Below are 16421 nucleotides of genomic sequence, written 5' to 3'. Positions count from 1 at the left end.
ACACGCGGTCACATATATATATGTACACACACACACACATATCTACAAATACACATACACACACATACACACAAACACACCCCAACACTCACTCATATCAAATTGTATTAATGACCATGTCTGTAAGTAGTCAGTTCAACTTTTTTTCAGTTGTGACATCGAATGAGCTTTCTAGCTCCCTGTTACCATTTGTTTTTCATTGTTGTTGTTGTTGCTGCAGTAGTGCTTTTCTGTCTTTTTACATTTTATTTTCGGGTGGCTTTTTGTTGTGGTTTACCTTCTTTTTTTTTTTTTTTTTACAATTTTCACTCTAAATAGCTATGCTCTGAAGCGACCAAGAAGTCATTGAAATAAGAGAAAAGATATTCAAAAGTTGGTCGCATTTCTGGCTTCTTGTTCCAGCACTGTAACATGACTTCATAGTAAGCATCAGGACAGCCCACAGGCTCCGTTGGTTTTGGCATTCGATATCCTTTCTCGATATTTAACAATACTGTTCTCCCAGGATATTCTATTAAAAATAATAATAATAATTTAGAAAATTAAAAGTTTGAATTTGAATCAATTAGAAGGAAAAAATATAAAAAACATTTACACATCAAAACCTTATTCTTGATCGTTGCCAGAGCAGCCAACTGGCTCTGTGCCGGTAGCATGTAAAAGGGCACCATTCGAGCATGATTGTTACCAGTGTTGCCTTACTGACACTTGTGCCCGTGCTAGTAGGGTACCAAGAGCACCATCCGAGCATGATCGTTGCCAGAGCAGCCAACTGGCTCCGTACCGGTCGCACGTAAAAGGGCACCATTCGAGTGTGATCGTTACCAACGTCGCTTCACTGGCACCTGTGCCGGTGGCATGTGTAAAAAGATTCGAGCGAGGTCATTGCCAGTACCGCCTGACTGGCACCTGTGTCCAGTGGCACGTAAAAAGCACCCACTACACTCTCGGAGTTGTTGGCGTTATGAAGGGCATCCAGCTGTAGAAACTCTGCCAGATCAAGATTGGAGCCTGGTGCAGCCATCTGGTTCGCCAACCCTCAGTCAAAATCGTCCAACCCATGCTAGCATGGAAAGCGGATGTTAAACGATGATGATGATGATGATTCGTTTATGAAGCCCTAGATAATTATTTTTAAACTAAGGAACTCGGGGAGGATACGACAGTAGGATTTCTGAGAATGAACAGAGGTAGGAAGATATTCTCAAATCAAATACTTGCTCTGAATGCTTGCAAAAAAGAAAAAAAAAAAAGAAAAAAAAGGACTCCACTAAAGACACTCAAGGACCAGGAGTGGGTATTAAACCAGAAGGTGAATTAAGGCCTTCATCCAAGAAGGCCACGGGTGAATTTGAGCTCAGAACAAACATTGCAATGCATCATATCTGATACTCTAACATTTCTACCACCACAGCTAGACTAGGTTGGTTCTTAGCTTTTCAACCCAAGGAAGATGAAAGGCAACATTGACCTGGGTGCAATTTGAACTCGGAGCACAAGACGTCACAAGACATTTTTTTTTTTTGTCAGACATTCTAACAATTATGCCAATGAGAATGCCACAGCTGGAAGAGATTTGAGTTCAGGTCTACTTTATAACTGAGGACCTGGGGTTAAGAATGACCAGTAATGATATCAATATGAACACAAGGCGCAGGAGTGGCTGTGTGGTAAGTAGCTTGCTTACCAACCACATGGTTCTGGGTTCAGTCCCACTGCGTGGCATCTTGGGCAAGTGTCTTCTGCTATAGCCTCGGGCCGACCAAAGCCTTGTGAGTGGATTTGGTAGACGGAAACTGAAAGAAGCCTGTCGTATATATGTATACATATATATATATATGTATATGTATGTGTGTCTGTGTTTGTCCCCCTAGCATTGCTTGACAACCATTACTTAGCGGTTCGGCAAAAGAGACCGATAGAATAAGTACTGGGCTTACAAAGAATAAGTCCTGGGGTCGATTTGCTCGACTAAAGGCGGTGCTCCAGCATGGCCGCAGTCAAATGACTGAAACAAGTAAAAGAGAGTAAAGAGTAACCAGATAGGATTGGACCATTTGAGAAGTTAATGTGTTAGAGATAGATGCAAAGTAATACTGGTGACATGATATGAACTAGGGACGACACTTCTGATTGTCAAGATACGGTAGCTATGTGGCCATCCAGATATCATCATCATCATCATCATGGTTCGACCGTGGTCAAGACAATGGAATTTACCATGCTACACCAGGCTTCACGGTCCATCATAGCATTACGGAGGTCCTGTTGCTGGATGCCTGTATCCCTGGAGATTACATCAGGGTAGGAGAGTGTGCGCCCTCTGGTATCGTGAGCAGATGGCTTCCAGAGGAGAAGAGTAGAAATTACCTCGTTTTCAACTCTACAACAATGTCCAGCAAACTGGACTCTCCTACAAGAGATGATACAGGTGGTAATTTCCCGTATATTTGTACTTTGGTTGGATGACGCTTCCACGAGAGATTTTGAGCTCTCATAAGGAGGCGAGTGTAGGTTCCATCCAACCGCCTCTCAAGCTTCTTTGATAACATCCACGTTTCTGAGCCATATAGTAGAATTGGTTCGACTGTGGCCAGATATCATAGCCATAGATACATATGGTGGCATAATTCTGTGGGCATCCAAATATCCTAGTCAGAGATACAATGTGGTATCATTGATCAGTGGTAATCTTAACGCTCTCATAAATGACCACTAGCACTATGAGCCGGCGTTGCCGGGTCTAGTGCTAGTCAAGCCTATTTGGTCTTTCGTGAAAATCCCGCTCTCTTGTCATTCACTTGATCTAACTCTTTAATTATTCCCTGCATTTCTCAAATCAAAAAAGCATGCACGTTTGAAAGCCAAAACACAAAACTGCGCAGTCATACAGACTGTCTGCAAATGCGCATGTGCATCCAACTGTCAGGTGTAAAATTATCTCCGTCCAATCAAAAAACAGAGATTTTGCCATTTATAGATATAGAGATTTTAAGCAAACGTTTAGAAATTCTCTGGGAAACTGGAAAATCCAGAAATCCGGGACAGTTCCGGTCCTAAATTGGATAAATTGGTCTGGTACAGTATTGAGGTGTGATACATAACAAAGGGAGGGAAATGCAGAGTTTTAAAGAGTTATTTCCCTTGCTATGGTTTAATATCTTTAGATTAAACAGCTGGATTAAGTGAGTTATGTCCCTTGTTTTAAAAACTTTTGTTACCTGAAAGATAAAGGGTTGGTTTATTGAGTTTCTTACTGGCTTTGCGGGGTGACTAGGAAAATGTAAAGATGTGCATGACCACCCTTGGACGGTTTTGAATGACTATAAAAAGTGCGAGCCCTCTGACTGAAAAATTGTGGATTTGTATAAAGGATACACACAGACAGACATTTTGCCGTTTATATATATAGTGATTACAATAAAATTAGAATTAAATAAAGTCAGACTCACCAGGATAAGGGACACGGCCAAATGTAATAATTTCATAAAGTAAAACTCCATAGGACCACACATCAGATTTTGTAGAGAACCGGTGCTGAAAGGCAGCTTCAGGTGCTGTCCACTTTACAGGAAAACGGACACCTAGAAGAAAATGGTAAGAACACAAAGAGAAACATTACTATAACATTACTAATTAGTAATTAATAAATACTTAAATCTTTATATGTAAAATTAAAGTTGTGTGTGTGAGACTCTGTCTCCTCCGATTTAGATTCCTAACTACTCCCACATTTTGCGGTGCAGTTTAACCAAAAGCGGGTATCTTATAGTCATCATTCATATTGAGCCCTTCTGGGTATTAGCACGCATCTATGATGAGTCTACGATTTAAAAAAAATATACCATAATCTTTCCGCATTTTTAATGATTTTTGCTCGGGTTATATAAGGGAAATAACTCTCTAAAAATGCTTATATAGTTATTTCCCTTACAAACCCGAGCAGCACCGGGCGATACTGCTAGTAATTAATAAAGGAGATAAACTTGCTTAATAAAGGAGATAAACTTGCTTAAAATGTCAGACCAGTCTAACTCCTGATTTTTCATTTTGATTCCATGACCATTTTCTCAGTATATGGTAGCACATTTGTCTAGTATATGGTAGCACAGTTGTTTAGTATATGGTAGCACAGTTGTACAATAAACAACTGATACGTGTTTCAATTATTGTAGGCAATTTTTAAAACTTTTCTAATATATTTTTGCATGTATAATTTAAGGTTTGTATTATATCATATAGCTGGAGGCACATGGCCTAGTGGTTAGAGCAGCGGACTCGCAGTCGAGGGATCACGGGTTCGAATCTCAGACCAGGCGATGTGTGTGTTTATGAGCGAAACACCTAAGCTCCACGTGGCTCCGGCAGAAGGTAATGGCGAACTTCTGCTGTCTCTTTCGCTACAACTTTCTCTCACTCTTTCCTCCTGCATCTTGCAGCTCACCTGCGACAGACCGGCGTCCTGTCCAGGTGGGAAACTGGCCCTTATGTGCTATTATAGAAATCGTAACCATTTAAACTACAATTTTAAATGAGTATATGTGAGTGTATTTTTTTGGAGGGGGATGTGTGTGTGTGTGTGGTGTGTACGTACTCAAAAAGACACAAACTCAGCAACAGAAATAGTCCCTCTGGTAGTGAAAAGCACTCATGACAGTGTCATGTAAAAGTGCCCATGTAGTGCCTTGTAAAAGGGCCTGTGTGGTGCCCTGCAAAAGCACCCATGCGGATCCATGTAAGAGTGCCTGTACGGTACCATGTGTGGCACCATGTGTGGCACCATGTGTGGCACCATGTGTGGCACCATGTGTGGCACCATGCAAAAATGCTCATGTGGTGATACATAAAAGCACCCAAAGCATTCTATGGGGTGGTTGGCGTTAGGAAGGGCATCCAGCTGTAGAAACCAGGCCAAATCAGACTGGAGCCTGGTGCAGCCCCACGGCTCTAGTCAAACCCTTCAACTCGTGCCAACATGGACAACAGAAATTAAAAGATGATGATGATGATGATGATGTGCATATATGTAAGTGTATTTTTAAGGCGGCGAGCTGGCAGAAACGTTAGCACGCCGGGCGAAATGCGTTGCCGTATTTCGTCTGCCGTTACGTTCCGAGTTCAAATTCCGCCGAGGTCAACTTTGCCTTTCATCCTTCCGGGGTCGATAATTAAGTACCAGGTACGCACTGGGGTTGATGTAATCGACTTAATCCGTTTGTCTGTCCTTGTTTGTCTCCTCTGTGTTTAGCCCCTTGTGGGTAGTAAAGAAATATATATGTAAGTGTATTTTTATCTATATAAAGCACAGGAGAGTAGGCACAGGCATGGCTGTGTGGTTAGGAGGCTTGCTTCTTAGCCACATGGTTTTAGATTCAGTCCCACTGCATGGCACCTTGGGCAAGTGTCTTCTGCTGTAGCCTCAGACGTGTGTGTGATTGTGATTGTGCCTCTGAAGAGAGAGAGAGAGAAAAATATCTACTTCACTTGGTGACAGGTGGGGGTTGGCAGCAGGAAGGGCATCCAGTTGTAGAAAGCATGCCACACAAATAGTGATGCACATATGCATATACTCTCTCTGTTACTCTGTTACTTGTTTCAGTCATTTGACTGCGGCCATGCTGGAGCACCGCCTTTAATCGAGCAACTCGACCCTGGGACTTATTCTATCGGTCTCTTTTGCCGAACCGCTAAGTAACGGGAACATAAACACACCAGCATCGGTTGTCAAGCAATGCTAGGGGACAAACCCAGACACACAAACACATACACGGATATATATATATATATATACATATATACAACAGGCTTCTTTCAGTTTCCGTCTACCAAATCCACTCACAAGGCTTTGGTCAGCCCAAGGCTATAGTAGAAGACAATTGCCCAAGGTGCTATGCAGTGGGATTGAACCCGGAACCATGTTGTTGGTAGACAAGCTACTTACCACACAGCCACTCCTGCGCCTATATGTATATGACTATTTATAAATATCACACAATGTTAAGACAAGGAAATACAAACATACACACACTGACATGCACACATATACATACATATTTATGCCCATGCACACACACACACACACACACACACACACACACATGACAGGCTTCTTTCTATAAGGATCCATGGATTTTATATACATATGAGCAAAACGCCCCCTGTCCAATGGACGGTGCTGAGTTGTCAAACATTTAAACCAAATTTTCTCAAAACAACTTGTCCGACCGTCCCATAGGCCTCCCCTTTGAGAAACACTGATTTAACCTAAATTTGAGACACCAGCAAAAGAAGAAATAAAGATAGACTTTTTTTCTATTCCAAGTAAAACGATTTTACAAATGCACATTCCCACGGCTTTATCGATCGCATTTTCACCTGCAATCGATTTTTGTAATTTTTGCAAGACTTATGCACGCCTTGATACCATCGGTATCTACATATTGAATTTCAGCGCAGTCGGATGGAGGATGCCCGAGATCCTAGAAGACACACACGCAGACAGACAGAACGGATTTTATATATTACATATATACACACACGTGTGTGTGTGTTTTTGTCTGTGTACATGTGTGTTTGTGTACATGTGTGTAAGTATATATTTTATTCTTTTATTTGTTAGTCATTTGACCACAGCCATGCTGGAGCACCGCCTTTAGTCGAAGAAATTGACCCAAGGACTTATTCTTTGTAAACCTAGCACTTATTCTATCAGTATCTTTTTCCCAAACAGCTGAGTTACAGGGACATAAACATACTAACATCGGTTGTCAAGCGAAGGGGAGGGGACAAACAGAGACACACAAACATATACCGTAGGCTTTATTCAGTTTCCATCTACCAAATCCACTCACAAGGCTTTGGTTGGCTCAAGGCTCTAGTAGAAGACACTTGCCCAAGGTGCCATGCAGTGGGACTGAACCCAGAACCATGTGGTTGGTAAAAGGCTTAACATGTTTCAATTTGGAACTCATAATTTTTATTTCATTTTATTTTAGTTTTAGTTTTAAAACATATACACATGCTCGAAAATTCATAAATGTAAATAAATAGACACAAGCACAGAGCACAAGCTCACATTTAAGCAGACGAACACAAAGTTAGGCACACAAATATGTATACATATAAGTACATAAATACATAGGACAGGCGGACACGGACATAAAGAGGCATATACAGAAATAACGGGTTAACAATGCTTACGTCCTTGTCCCTCGTACACTTCATCCTTGATAAGTCGAGCCAAACCAAAGTCAGCTACTTTAACAGTTTTGTTTGCTGCCACCAAGATGTTTGCCGCTCTCAAATCTCGATGGACATATTTACAGTTTTCAAGGTATTTCATTCCATCTGACACCTTTAAAGAAGAAAAACAAATATCATTATACTCTTCGTCCTCATAATCATTTTAGTTATAGTCTACAGCTGCTGCAGCTTTGTTGTTGATGATGATGATGATAAGTGCAAAGTCACCTTCAGTGAGATTTGAACTCAATATTCAAACATACAAGTAAGACGGGTTTAATCAGTTACATTAATCCCTGTGTTCAAGTGGTACTTATTTTATTAACCCCAAAAGGATGAAAAGTGGAGGTGCGTGGATAAGTGGTTAGGGTATTGAACTCATGATCGTAAGATTGTGGTTTCGATTCCTGGACTGGGCGATGCGTTGTATTCTTGAGCAAAACACTTCATTTCACCTTGCTCCAGTCCACTCAGCTGGCAAAAATGAGTAATCCTGGGATGGACCAGCGTCCCATCCAGCTGGGGAATTTCTACGCCACTGAAACCGGGAAACCGGCCCTTATGAGCCTGGCATGGCTCGAGAAGGAACATTTTGTGGAGGCGCAATGGCCCAGTAGTTAGGGTAGCGAACTCGCGGTCAGAGGATCATGGTTTCGATTCGCAAGCTGGGTATCGTGTGTGTTTATTGAGTGAAACACCTAAAAGCTCCACAAGGCTCTGGCAGGGGGGGGGTCGGGTGGCGACCCCTGTTGTACTCTTTCTCTCACTCTTTCTTCCTCTTTCTTGGGTAACACTGCGATGGACTGGCATCCCGTAAGATTGTGGTTTCGATTCCTGGACCGGGTGATGCGTTGTGTTCTTGAGTAAAACACTTCATTTCACATTGCTCCAGTCCACTCAGCTGGCAAAAATTCCACACATATGCCACAGAAACCGGGAAACTGGGCCCATGAGCCTGGCTAGGCTTGAAAAGGGCGCATGAAAAAAAAATAAAAAAAGGACGAATGACAAAGTCGACCTCGGCGGAATTTGAACTCAGAACGTTAAGACAGTTGGAATACTGCTAAGCATCTTGCCTAGCGTGCTAATGATTCTGCCAGTTCATCGCTTTCGTAGCAATAATGTTTGACCATCCTGTTGAAGACGACGTACGAGTTTCCCAGTGTTTGTTGAATGACCTGCACAGGTGATTTGTTTGTAGTGCTGAAATGCATGCGATTTGCATTAGTTCACTCTCTCATCAGTCAAACCGAGATTACCTGTACAGGTGCGCATCTGTGTCATACGTCAGAAGTTGAAATGGTTGCAGAACTGCATGATGTGTTCTGCTCGAGAACGCTTCATCCAAGAATCAAAACCACAATCTAGCGACTGTGAGTGCACACCCAGACCACAGTAGTAATAGTAGTAGTAGTAGTAGTATTGTAGTAGTAGTAGCAGGAGCAGTAGTATTGTAGTAGTAGTAGTAGTAGTAGTAGTTGTAGTAGTAGTAGTAGCAGTAGTAGTAGTAGAAGTAGTAGTAGAAGTAGTAGTAGTAGAAATAGTAGTAGAAGTAATAGTAGTAGTAGTCATTGTAGTAGAACTAATAGTAGTAGAAGTAGTAGTAGTAGAAGTAGTAGTAGAAGTAATAGTAGTAGTAGACATAGTAGTAGTAGTAGTCGTTGTAGTAGTAGAACTAATAGTAGTCGTAGTAGTAGTAGTCATTGTAGTAGTAGTAGTCGTTGTAGTAGTAGAAGTAATAGTAGTAGAAGTAGTAGTAGTAGTAGAAGTAGCAGTAGTAGTAGTGTAGTAGTAGTAGTAGTAGAAGTAGTAGTAGTAGTATAGTAGTAGTAGTAGTAGTAGTAGCAGTAGTAGTAGTAGCAGTAGTAGTATGACACTCACCTGTGCTGCTATCTCAATGAGATCCTGTACTTTAAGTCTGTCTGTCGATGACTTATTATCCCGTAGGTAATTGAGCAGTGACCCCTTATCCATCAGTTCTGTGATGATGTAAATTGGTTCCTCCCTTGTGCAAACTGCAAGCAGCTGCACCAGCCTTCGGTGTCGTAGCATGTGCATGGTGCGGGCTTCCTCGACAAAATCGTCACATGACATCGTTCCTGCCTTCAGGGTTTTTATTGCCACATTCACCGAGTTGTTCCATTTGCCTGTGTGCGTGTGTGTGTGTGTATATGCATGTGTGTGTGTATGTGTGTGTGTGTGTGTATGTGTGTGTGTGTGTGTGTGTGTGTGTGTGTATGCGTGTGTGTGTGTATGTGCATGTGTGTGTGTGTGTATGCGTGTGTGTGTGTATGTGCGTGTGTGTGTGTGTATATGCGTGTGTGTGTATGTGTGTGTGTGTGTGTATGTGTGTGTGTGTATATGCGCGTGTGTGTATATGTGTGTGTGTGTATATGCGTGTGTATGAGTGTGTGTGTATATGCGTGTGTGTGTGTATGCATGTGTGTGTATATGCGTGTGTGTGTATATGCGCGTGTGTGTATATGCGCGTGTGTGTGTATGCGTGTGTGTGTATATGCGTGTGTGTGTGTATATGCGTGTGTGTGCATATGCATGTGTGTGTGTATATGCGTGTGTATGAATATGCGTGTGTGTATATGAGTGTGTGTGTATGCGCGTGTGTGTGTATGCGTGTGTGTGTATATGCGCGTGTGTGTATATGCGCGTGTGTGTGTATGCGTGTGTGTGTATATGCGTGTGTGTGTGTATATGCGTGTGTGTGCATATGCATGTGTGTGTGTATATGCGTTGTGTGTATATGCGTGTGTGTGTATATGTGTGTGTGTGTGTGCATATGCATGTGTGTGAATATGCATGTGTGTGTATATGCGTGTGTGTGTGTGTATATGCGTGTGTGTGTATATGCATGTGTGTGTATATGCGTGTGTGTGTATATGCGTGTGTGTGTATATGCATGTGTGTGTGTATATGCATGTGTGTGTATGTATATGCGTGTATGTGTATGTGTGTGTATATGCATGTGTGTGTATATGCGTGTGTGTGTGTATATGCGTGTGTGTGTATATGTGTGTGTGTGTATATGCATGTGTGTGTATATGCATGTGTGTGTATATGTGTGTGTGTATATGCATGTGTGTGTGCATATGCGTGTGTGTGTGTAAATGCGTGCATGTGTGTGTATATGTGTGTGTGTGTGTATATGCGTGTGTGTGTATATGCGCGCGTGTGCATTAGGGTTGTGTATGGGTGTAGTGTTTTAGTGTGCGGTGCGGTGTGTTTGTGCGTATGAAAAGGGATTGTGCATGCGTGTAGGGTTGTTTGTGTGCAAGTGGGTTTGTGTATGTATATATATATATATATAAAATGTATGTATGTATATATATATATATATAAAATGTATGTATGTATATATATATATATACATATATATATATTTGCATGTAAGTTAATATGTGGGTGTGTTCGTACGGGCACATGTGGGATGAATGATATTGTGTTGTGCATTTTTATGAGTTTATGCGGTGCATAGATGCACATTTGCATGTAGGTGACATTTGTGAATGTGTGTGTGTGTGTGTGTGTTTAGTAACAATGAAGAGAAAAGAAAAAAGAAAAAAGAAAAAAATGTAAAAATACAAATACAACAATAACAACTGCATCGATTAATAAAAGCACAAAGTCAAGATATACATAGTGAAGGAATGTAGGCAATCAAATTTATGAGCCCAGTATATGACTGGTATTTCTCTTATTGGTCCCTCTTTGAAACAAGGTTAATTTAGATGGACAGAATCAAAGAGTAACTGTCAGAAAGAACTAAGTGGGATCTATACCTTTTAACCGACAGATTAAAAAAATAATTTTTTGTAACTAAACACTTTCAGACTTCGCATACTGGTAGAATGTGTCATATAAAACATCTTTTACTTTTAGTGATTTTAAGAAAAGCTTATATTTAGGAAGTTATTTCACAAAGTTGTAGTATTTTGGTAATTTCAACCAATCAATGACGTGTATTCAGCTGAATAAAATTACTGCTGTTGTTTGTCAACAACTTCCGGTGGTGTATATTTCGTTTGTCACTGTTATTTATGACAACCCTAACCCTAAAACCTTAACCCTAACCCTAAAATCTTAAAGCTAAAACCAGTACAAATGCACAAACGATGTCATAAATAATAGTGACAAACGAAAAATACACCACTGATAGTTGAATACACGTCATTGATTGGTTGAAATTACTGAAATAGGACAACTTTAACGTGAAATAACTTTGTAAATATAAGTTTTTCTCAAAAACGCTAAGAGTAAAAGATGTTTTATATGACACATTCTACCAGTGTCCAAAGTTTGAACGTGTTTAGTTACAAAAAATTATTTTTTAAATCTGTCAGTCAAAAAGTAAAGATCCGCTAAGTGTAGATATGGCTGTGTGGTAAGAAGTTGTTAATAATTTCTATGTATTTAAATGCTTTCCAAAATAAACATAGTTAATTTTAATGACCCCCCACCCACCCCGAAGGAAGCTGTAAGATGTTGCACAAGCACTAAGTTCTTAGTGTACTGCTTCTCGTAGCAGAAACAACTGAGAGCTAATGAAGTTGGTTATGTGATTCTTATACCCTTGTCATACAATAATTTATACAGATATATCTCTCTATATATAAAGCTGAAGTTGTCTGTGTATGGTAGCCTTCAACTAACACTATCTCCTCCGAGACCCTGCGGCGCAAGTGACCAAAATTGAGAGTATGATAGAAGAAGGCTTGCTTTTCCTTCTGTAGAAGAAAAAATTCAAATTGGACCATATTAACACCAAAAATCATTTACATCAAAAAGGTGCTATTTTTCTAAGAAAATCCCTATTTTTAAGATTTTTTACTGCTGTATCACCATTTTTCGGTGTATTTCAACCAGAAAAAATGTTCACTTAAAGAGAATAACAAGCTACATAATGCAAAATTTTTACTTTTCAAAAATTCCAATTCTAAAGAGTCCAACATGAGCGATACGCATTGTTTTAGCCTTCGAATGACACCACCCCGCTGGATAAGCAAGCAGGCCAACAGAAGAAAGAATGAGAGAAAGTTGCGGCGAAAGAGTACAGCAGGGATTGCCACCACCCCCTGCCGGAGCCTCGTGGAGCTTTTAGGTGTCTTCGCTCTCTAAACACTCACAACGCCCGATCTGGGAATCGAAACCGCGATCCTACAACCGCGAGTCCGCTGCCCTAATGACCGAGCCATTGCGCCTCCACATATATATATATATATATATATATATATGTATGTATGTATGTAAATATATATATATATATATGTATGTGCATATATATATATATATGTATGTATATATGTATGTGTATATATATGTGTGTGTGTATATATATATATATATATTTCTTTCTAACTTTCTTCAGGTTTGTGGTTAAGGACAAAGAATGCTCCAAGTACAATGACTTATCAATAAAGCCACTCTTCATTATATGTTGTTACAGAGTGAAGCCATACTGAAGGTCTCTTTCTGACGACCAGCAGACTGGAGGTTCCACTGTTAATACCTGTGACCAGGTTTCTAATTACAGCTGGTGAGTGAGTGGTGATTAGAGTTTCTATGGATATAAACTCTTCCTTGTTGGGATTTCTGTGGGGGTTAGTTCTTGCCTTTCTCAATGTCTAGGGTTACATTCCCCCAAAAATCATAATTGTTATTGTTAAGTTGGTGGAAACAACTGTTTTAGCTATTATTCTTATGGGATGGCTCTGTCCAAGATAAATTATGAAATACAAGCAAAACGCCCCCCCCCCCGTCCAATGGACGGTGCTGAGTTGTCAAACATTTAAGCCAAATTTTCTCAAAACAACTTGTCTGACCGTCCCATAGGCCTCCCTTTTGAGAAACACTGATTTAACCTAAATTTGAGACACCAGAAAAAGAAGAAATAAAGGTAGAAAGTTAAGGCAAAAAAAACACTTCTTGAGAAACCAAATAATCTTTCCTTCCTTCATGCCAAGTTTGAAGAAAATATCTCTTTTGCATCATACTTTTTTGGTCTCTTACATATACTGCATTTTGTGGCATTTATTTCAAGCCAGCGGGCTTTGCTTGCATAAGCTGCATGAGCATTTTTCTCACGTACGTGTAGTATCGATCACAACAGCTGATGTACTTGCGTGTACAAATGCACGTTTCCACGGCTTTATCGATCGCATTCTCACCTGGAATCGATTTTTGTAATTTTTTCGAGACTTATACATGCCTTGATACTGTCGGTATCTACAAATCAAAATTTTAGTGAAATCGGATGGAGGATTCCCAAGATCCTAGAAGGCACACACACAGACAGACAGAACGGATTTTTTTTACTTGTTTCAGTCATTTTGACTGCGGCCAAGCTGGAGCACCGCCTTTAATCGAGCAACACGACCCCGGGACTTATTCTTTGTAAGCCCAGTACTTATTCTATCGGTCTCTTTTGCCGAACCGCTAAGTAACGGAGACATAAACACACCAGTATTGGTTGTCAAGCAATGCTAGGGGGACAAACACAGACACAAGAATATACACGCACACACATACATACATATATATGATGGGCTTCTTTCAGTTTCCGTCTACCAAATCCACTCACAAGGCTTTGGTCGGCCCGAGGCTATAGTAGAAGACACTTGCCCAAGGTGCCACGCAGTGGGACTGAACCCGGAACCATGTGGTTGGTAAACAAGCTACTTACCACACAGCCACTCCTGCGGCTATATAATAGATATATGCATATTTAGATGGATTTATCTAGTCTCTGCTGTCCTTACATGCAGCACAATCAAGCAGTAGATGACTTTATGTGTTTGAAAGAAATGCTGCTTCATCAACCGCAGTATTTTGAAGACCATGAGACTCCAGTGAACTAAATTTAGAGTTTGTTCCTTCTCGAGCCATGCCTGGCTCATAGGGGCCGGTTTCCCGGTTTCTTGGCATATAGGTTTCCCACCTGGACAGGACGGCGGTCCATCACAGGTGAACTGCAAGATGCAGGAGGAAAGAGTGAAAGTTGTGGCAAAAGAGTCAGCAGAAGTTCGCCATTACCTTCTGCCGGAGCCGCGTGGAGCTTAGGTGTTGCGCTCATAAAAACACACATCACCTGGTCTGAGATTTGAACCCGCGATCCCTCGACCGCAAGTCTGCTGCACTAACCACTAGGCCATGTGCCTCCACTCAATAAAATATTGTTTGTTCCTTCTTGAGCCATGCCTGACTCATAAGGACCGGTTTCCCGGTTTCCTTGGCGTATAGGTTCCCCCACCTGGACGGGACGCCGGTCCATCGCAGGTGAGCTGCAAGATGCAGGAGGAAAGTGTGAGAGAAAGTTGTGGCAAAAGAATCAGCAGAGGTTCACCATTACCTTCTGCCGGAGCCGCGTGGAGCTTAGGTGTTTCGCTCATAAACATACACATCACCCGGTCTGAGATTCGAACCTGCGATTCCTAGACCGCGAGTCCGCTGCTCTAACCACTAGGCTATGTGCCTCCACGAATTTAGAGTGAAAATGATGGCATGGTTCAAAGAAATGGCATGAGTAATAAATACAAAACAAGAGTAATAAAGACTTACCTAAATAGACATCACCAAAACATCCGCTATCCAGTTTCTTTATCAGAACCACAGCTTCACGGTTGATCTCCAGTTCTCGAAAATGCACAACTGGACGCTCTTTTGGACAAACTCTTATTAGACGCTGACACAGACCCTCGCTAAAAGCTACAAAAAAAAATACATTTCACAGAATTAATGGTGACTTTTAACCTTTAGCACACTGCATTTTCTCTAGAATCATTTTCCTTGTCACTGCTCTGATACTACAAGGGACAAAACTCATATGGTGATATGATGCACCTACAGTGTGCTAAAGGTTAATAGCATAGATATTTTCATATGGGAGCTAAGTTCTATAAAATTAAATTATGTGAGAACTCTTCAAGAAACTTTGTTGTCTGGGGAGAGTCATACTGCCTTAATATCTAACACACGCACTGATTTGATTTCCACTCATTTATTATTTATATTTTTTCTTTTCCAACCTTGTCAATGAATGTTGACTCTGTGTTAGATATTAAGTGTTTTGGATATTAAGGAGTATGACTCTCCCCAGACACAACAAAATTTGTTTCAACACACAAATTCACATAAAGATTCTTGTAGACCAGATACAAAAACCTAAGTCTTCGAGAAATATTAACCCCCAACGTAAACTCAGACATTTAGCACTAGTGTACCTCAAAAAAAAAAAGGCCTGGGAGAAAAGCACACAGCATATCACATGAACTCGTGCATAGATGCGTTTCCAGTAAACTTGAGAATGATGCTAATATTTGTTTCAAATTTTGGCACAAAGCCAGCAATTTCAAGGGAAGGGTGGGTGATTACATCAACCCCAGTGGTGCTTATTTCATCAACCCTGAAAGGATGAAAAAAGGCTAAGTCAACCCCAGCAGCATTTGAACTCAGAATGTAAAGGCGCAGGAGTGGCTGTGTGGTAAGTAGCTTGTTTACCAACCACATGGTTCCAGGCTCAGTCCCACTGGGTGGCACCTTGGGCAAGTGTCTTCTACTATAGCCTCGGGCCGACCAAAGCCTTGTGAGTGGATTTGGTAGACGGAAACTGAAAGAAGCCTGTCGTATATATATGTATATATATATGTGTGTGTTTGTGTTTGTCCCCCTAGCATTGCTTGACAACCGATGCTGGTGTGTTTATGTCCCCGTCACTTAGCGGTTCGGCAAAAGAGACCGATAGAATAAGTACTAGGCTTACAAAGAATAAGTCCTGGGGTCGAGTTGCTCGATTAAAGGCGGTGCTCCAGCATGGCCGCAGTCAAATGACTGAAACAAGTAAAAGAGTAAAGTTAGACAAAATACTGCTAAGCATTTTATCAGGGTTTTGAATGATTCTGTGAGCTTGCTTCCTTCAATGCTAATAATAACAAGGTGTGTGGGGGCACTCTTCGCTTTTTGACTCGTACATCATTTCACATTACAAAGGTTATACTGTTACAATCCATGAGCAAGAGATGATTACGAAATACCCAATGAACAATTGAGACATTGAGGCCCTTAAACCCATAAAATGGGACCATAAGAAAATCGATTAGGCCACACATATTTCGTCTGCATTTACATCCTGAGTTCAAATCCCGCCGAGGTCAACTTTGCTTTGCATCCTT

The 16421-nt window shown here is 41.0% G+C and overlaps 1 protein-coding gene across 2 annotated transcripts in view; it reads right to left on the bottom strand.

The window, feature by feature from the left end:
- Window positions 1–223: 223 nt before the first annotated feature.
- LOC115223463 (tyrosine-protein kinase SRK2) overlaps window positions 224–16421 on the bottom strand; it is a 130722-nt gene continuing 114524 nt past the window's right edge. Inside the window, exons 7-11 of one of the 2 annotated variants that reach the window (XM_036512518.1) lie at window positions 14812–14954; window positions 9124–9389; window positions 7201–7354; window positions 3453–3584; window positions 224–511 (exon numbers count right to left, since the gene is read on the bottom strand). In XM_036512518.1, the coding sequence (XP_036368411.1) occupies window positions 306–511; window positions 3453–3584; window positions 7201–7354; window positions 9124–9389; window positions 14812–14954 (901 nt within the window). In that variant the 3' untranslated portion in view covers window positions 224–305. Of the gene's footprint in view, window positions 512–3452; window positions 3585–7200; window positions 7355–9123; window positions 9390–14811; window positions 14959–16421 lie in introns of both variants that reach the window. The other variant, XM_029794051.2, reaches the window with a different exon arrangement.

This window comes from Octopus sinensis, linkage group LG23 (assembly GCF_006345805.1).
Source record: "Octopus sinensis linkage group LG23, ASM634580v1, whole genome shotgun sequence".
Lineage (NCBI taxonomy): Eukaryota > Metazoa > Mollusca > Cephalopoda > Octopoda > Octopodidae > Octopus > Octopus sinensis.
The sequence above is the reverse complement of the archived record's forward strand: the minus strand, read 5'-3'. Positions and strand labels throughout refer to the sequence as shown.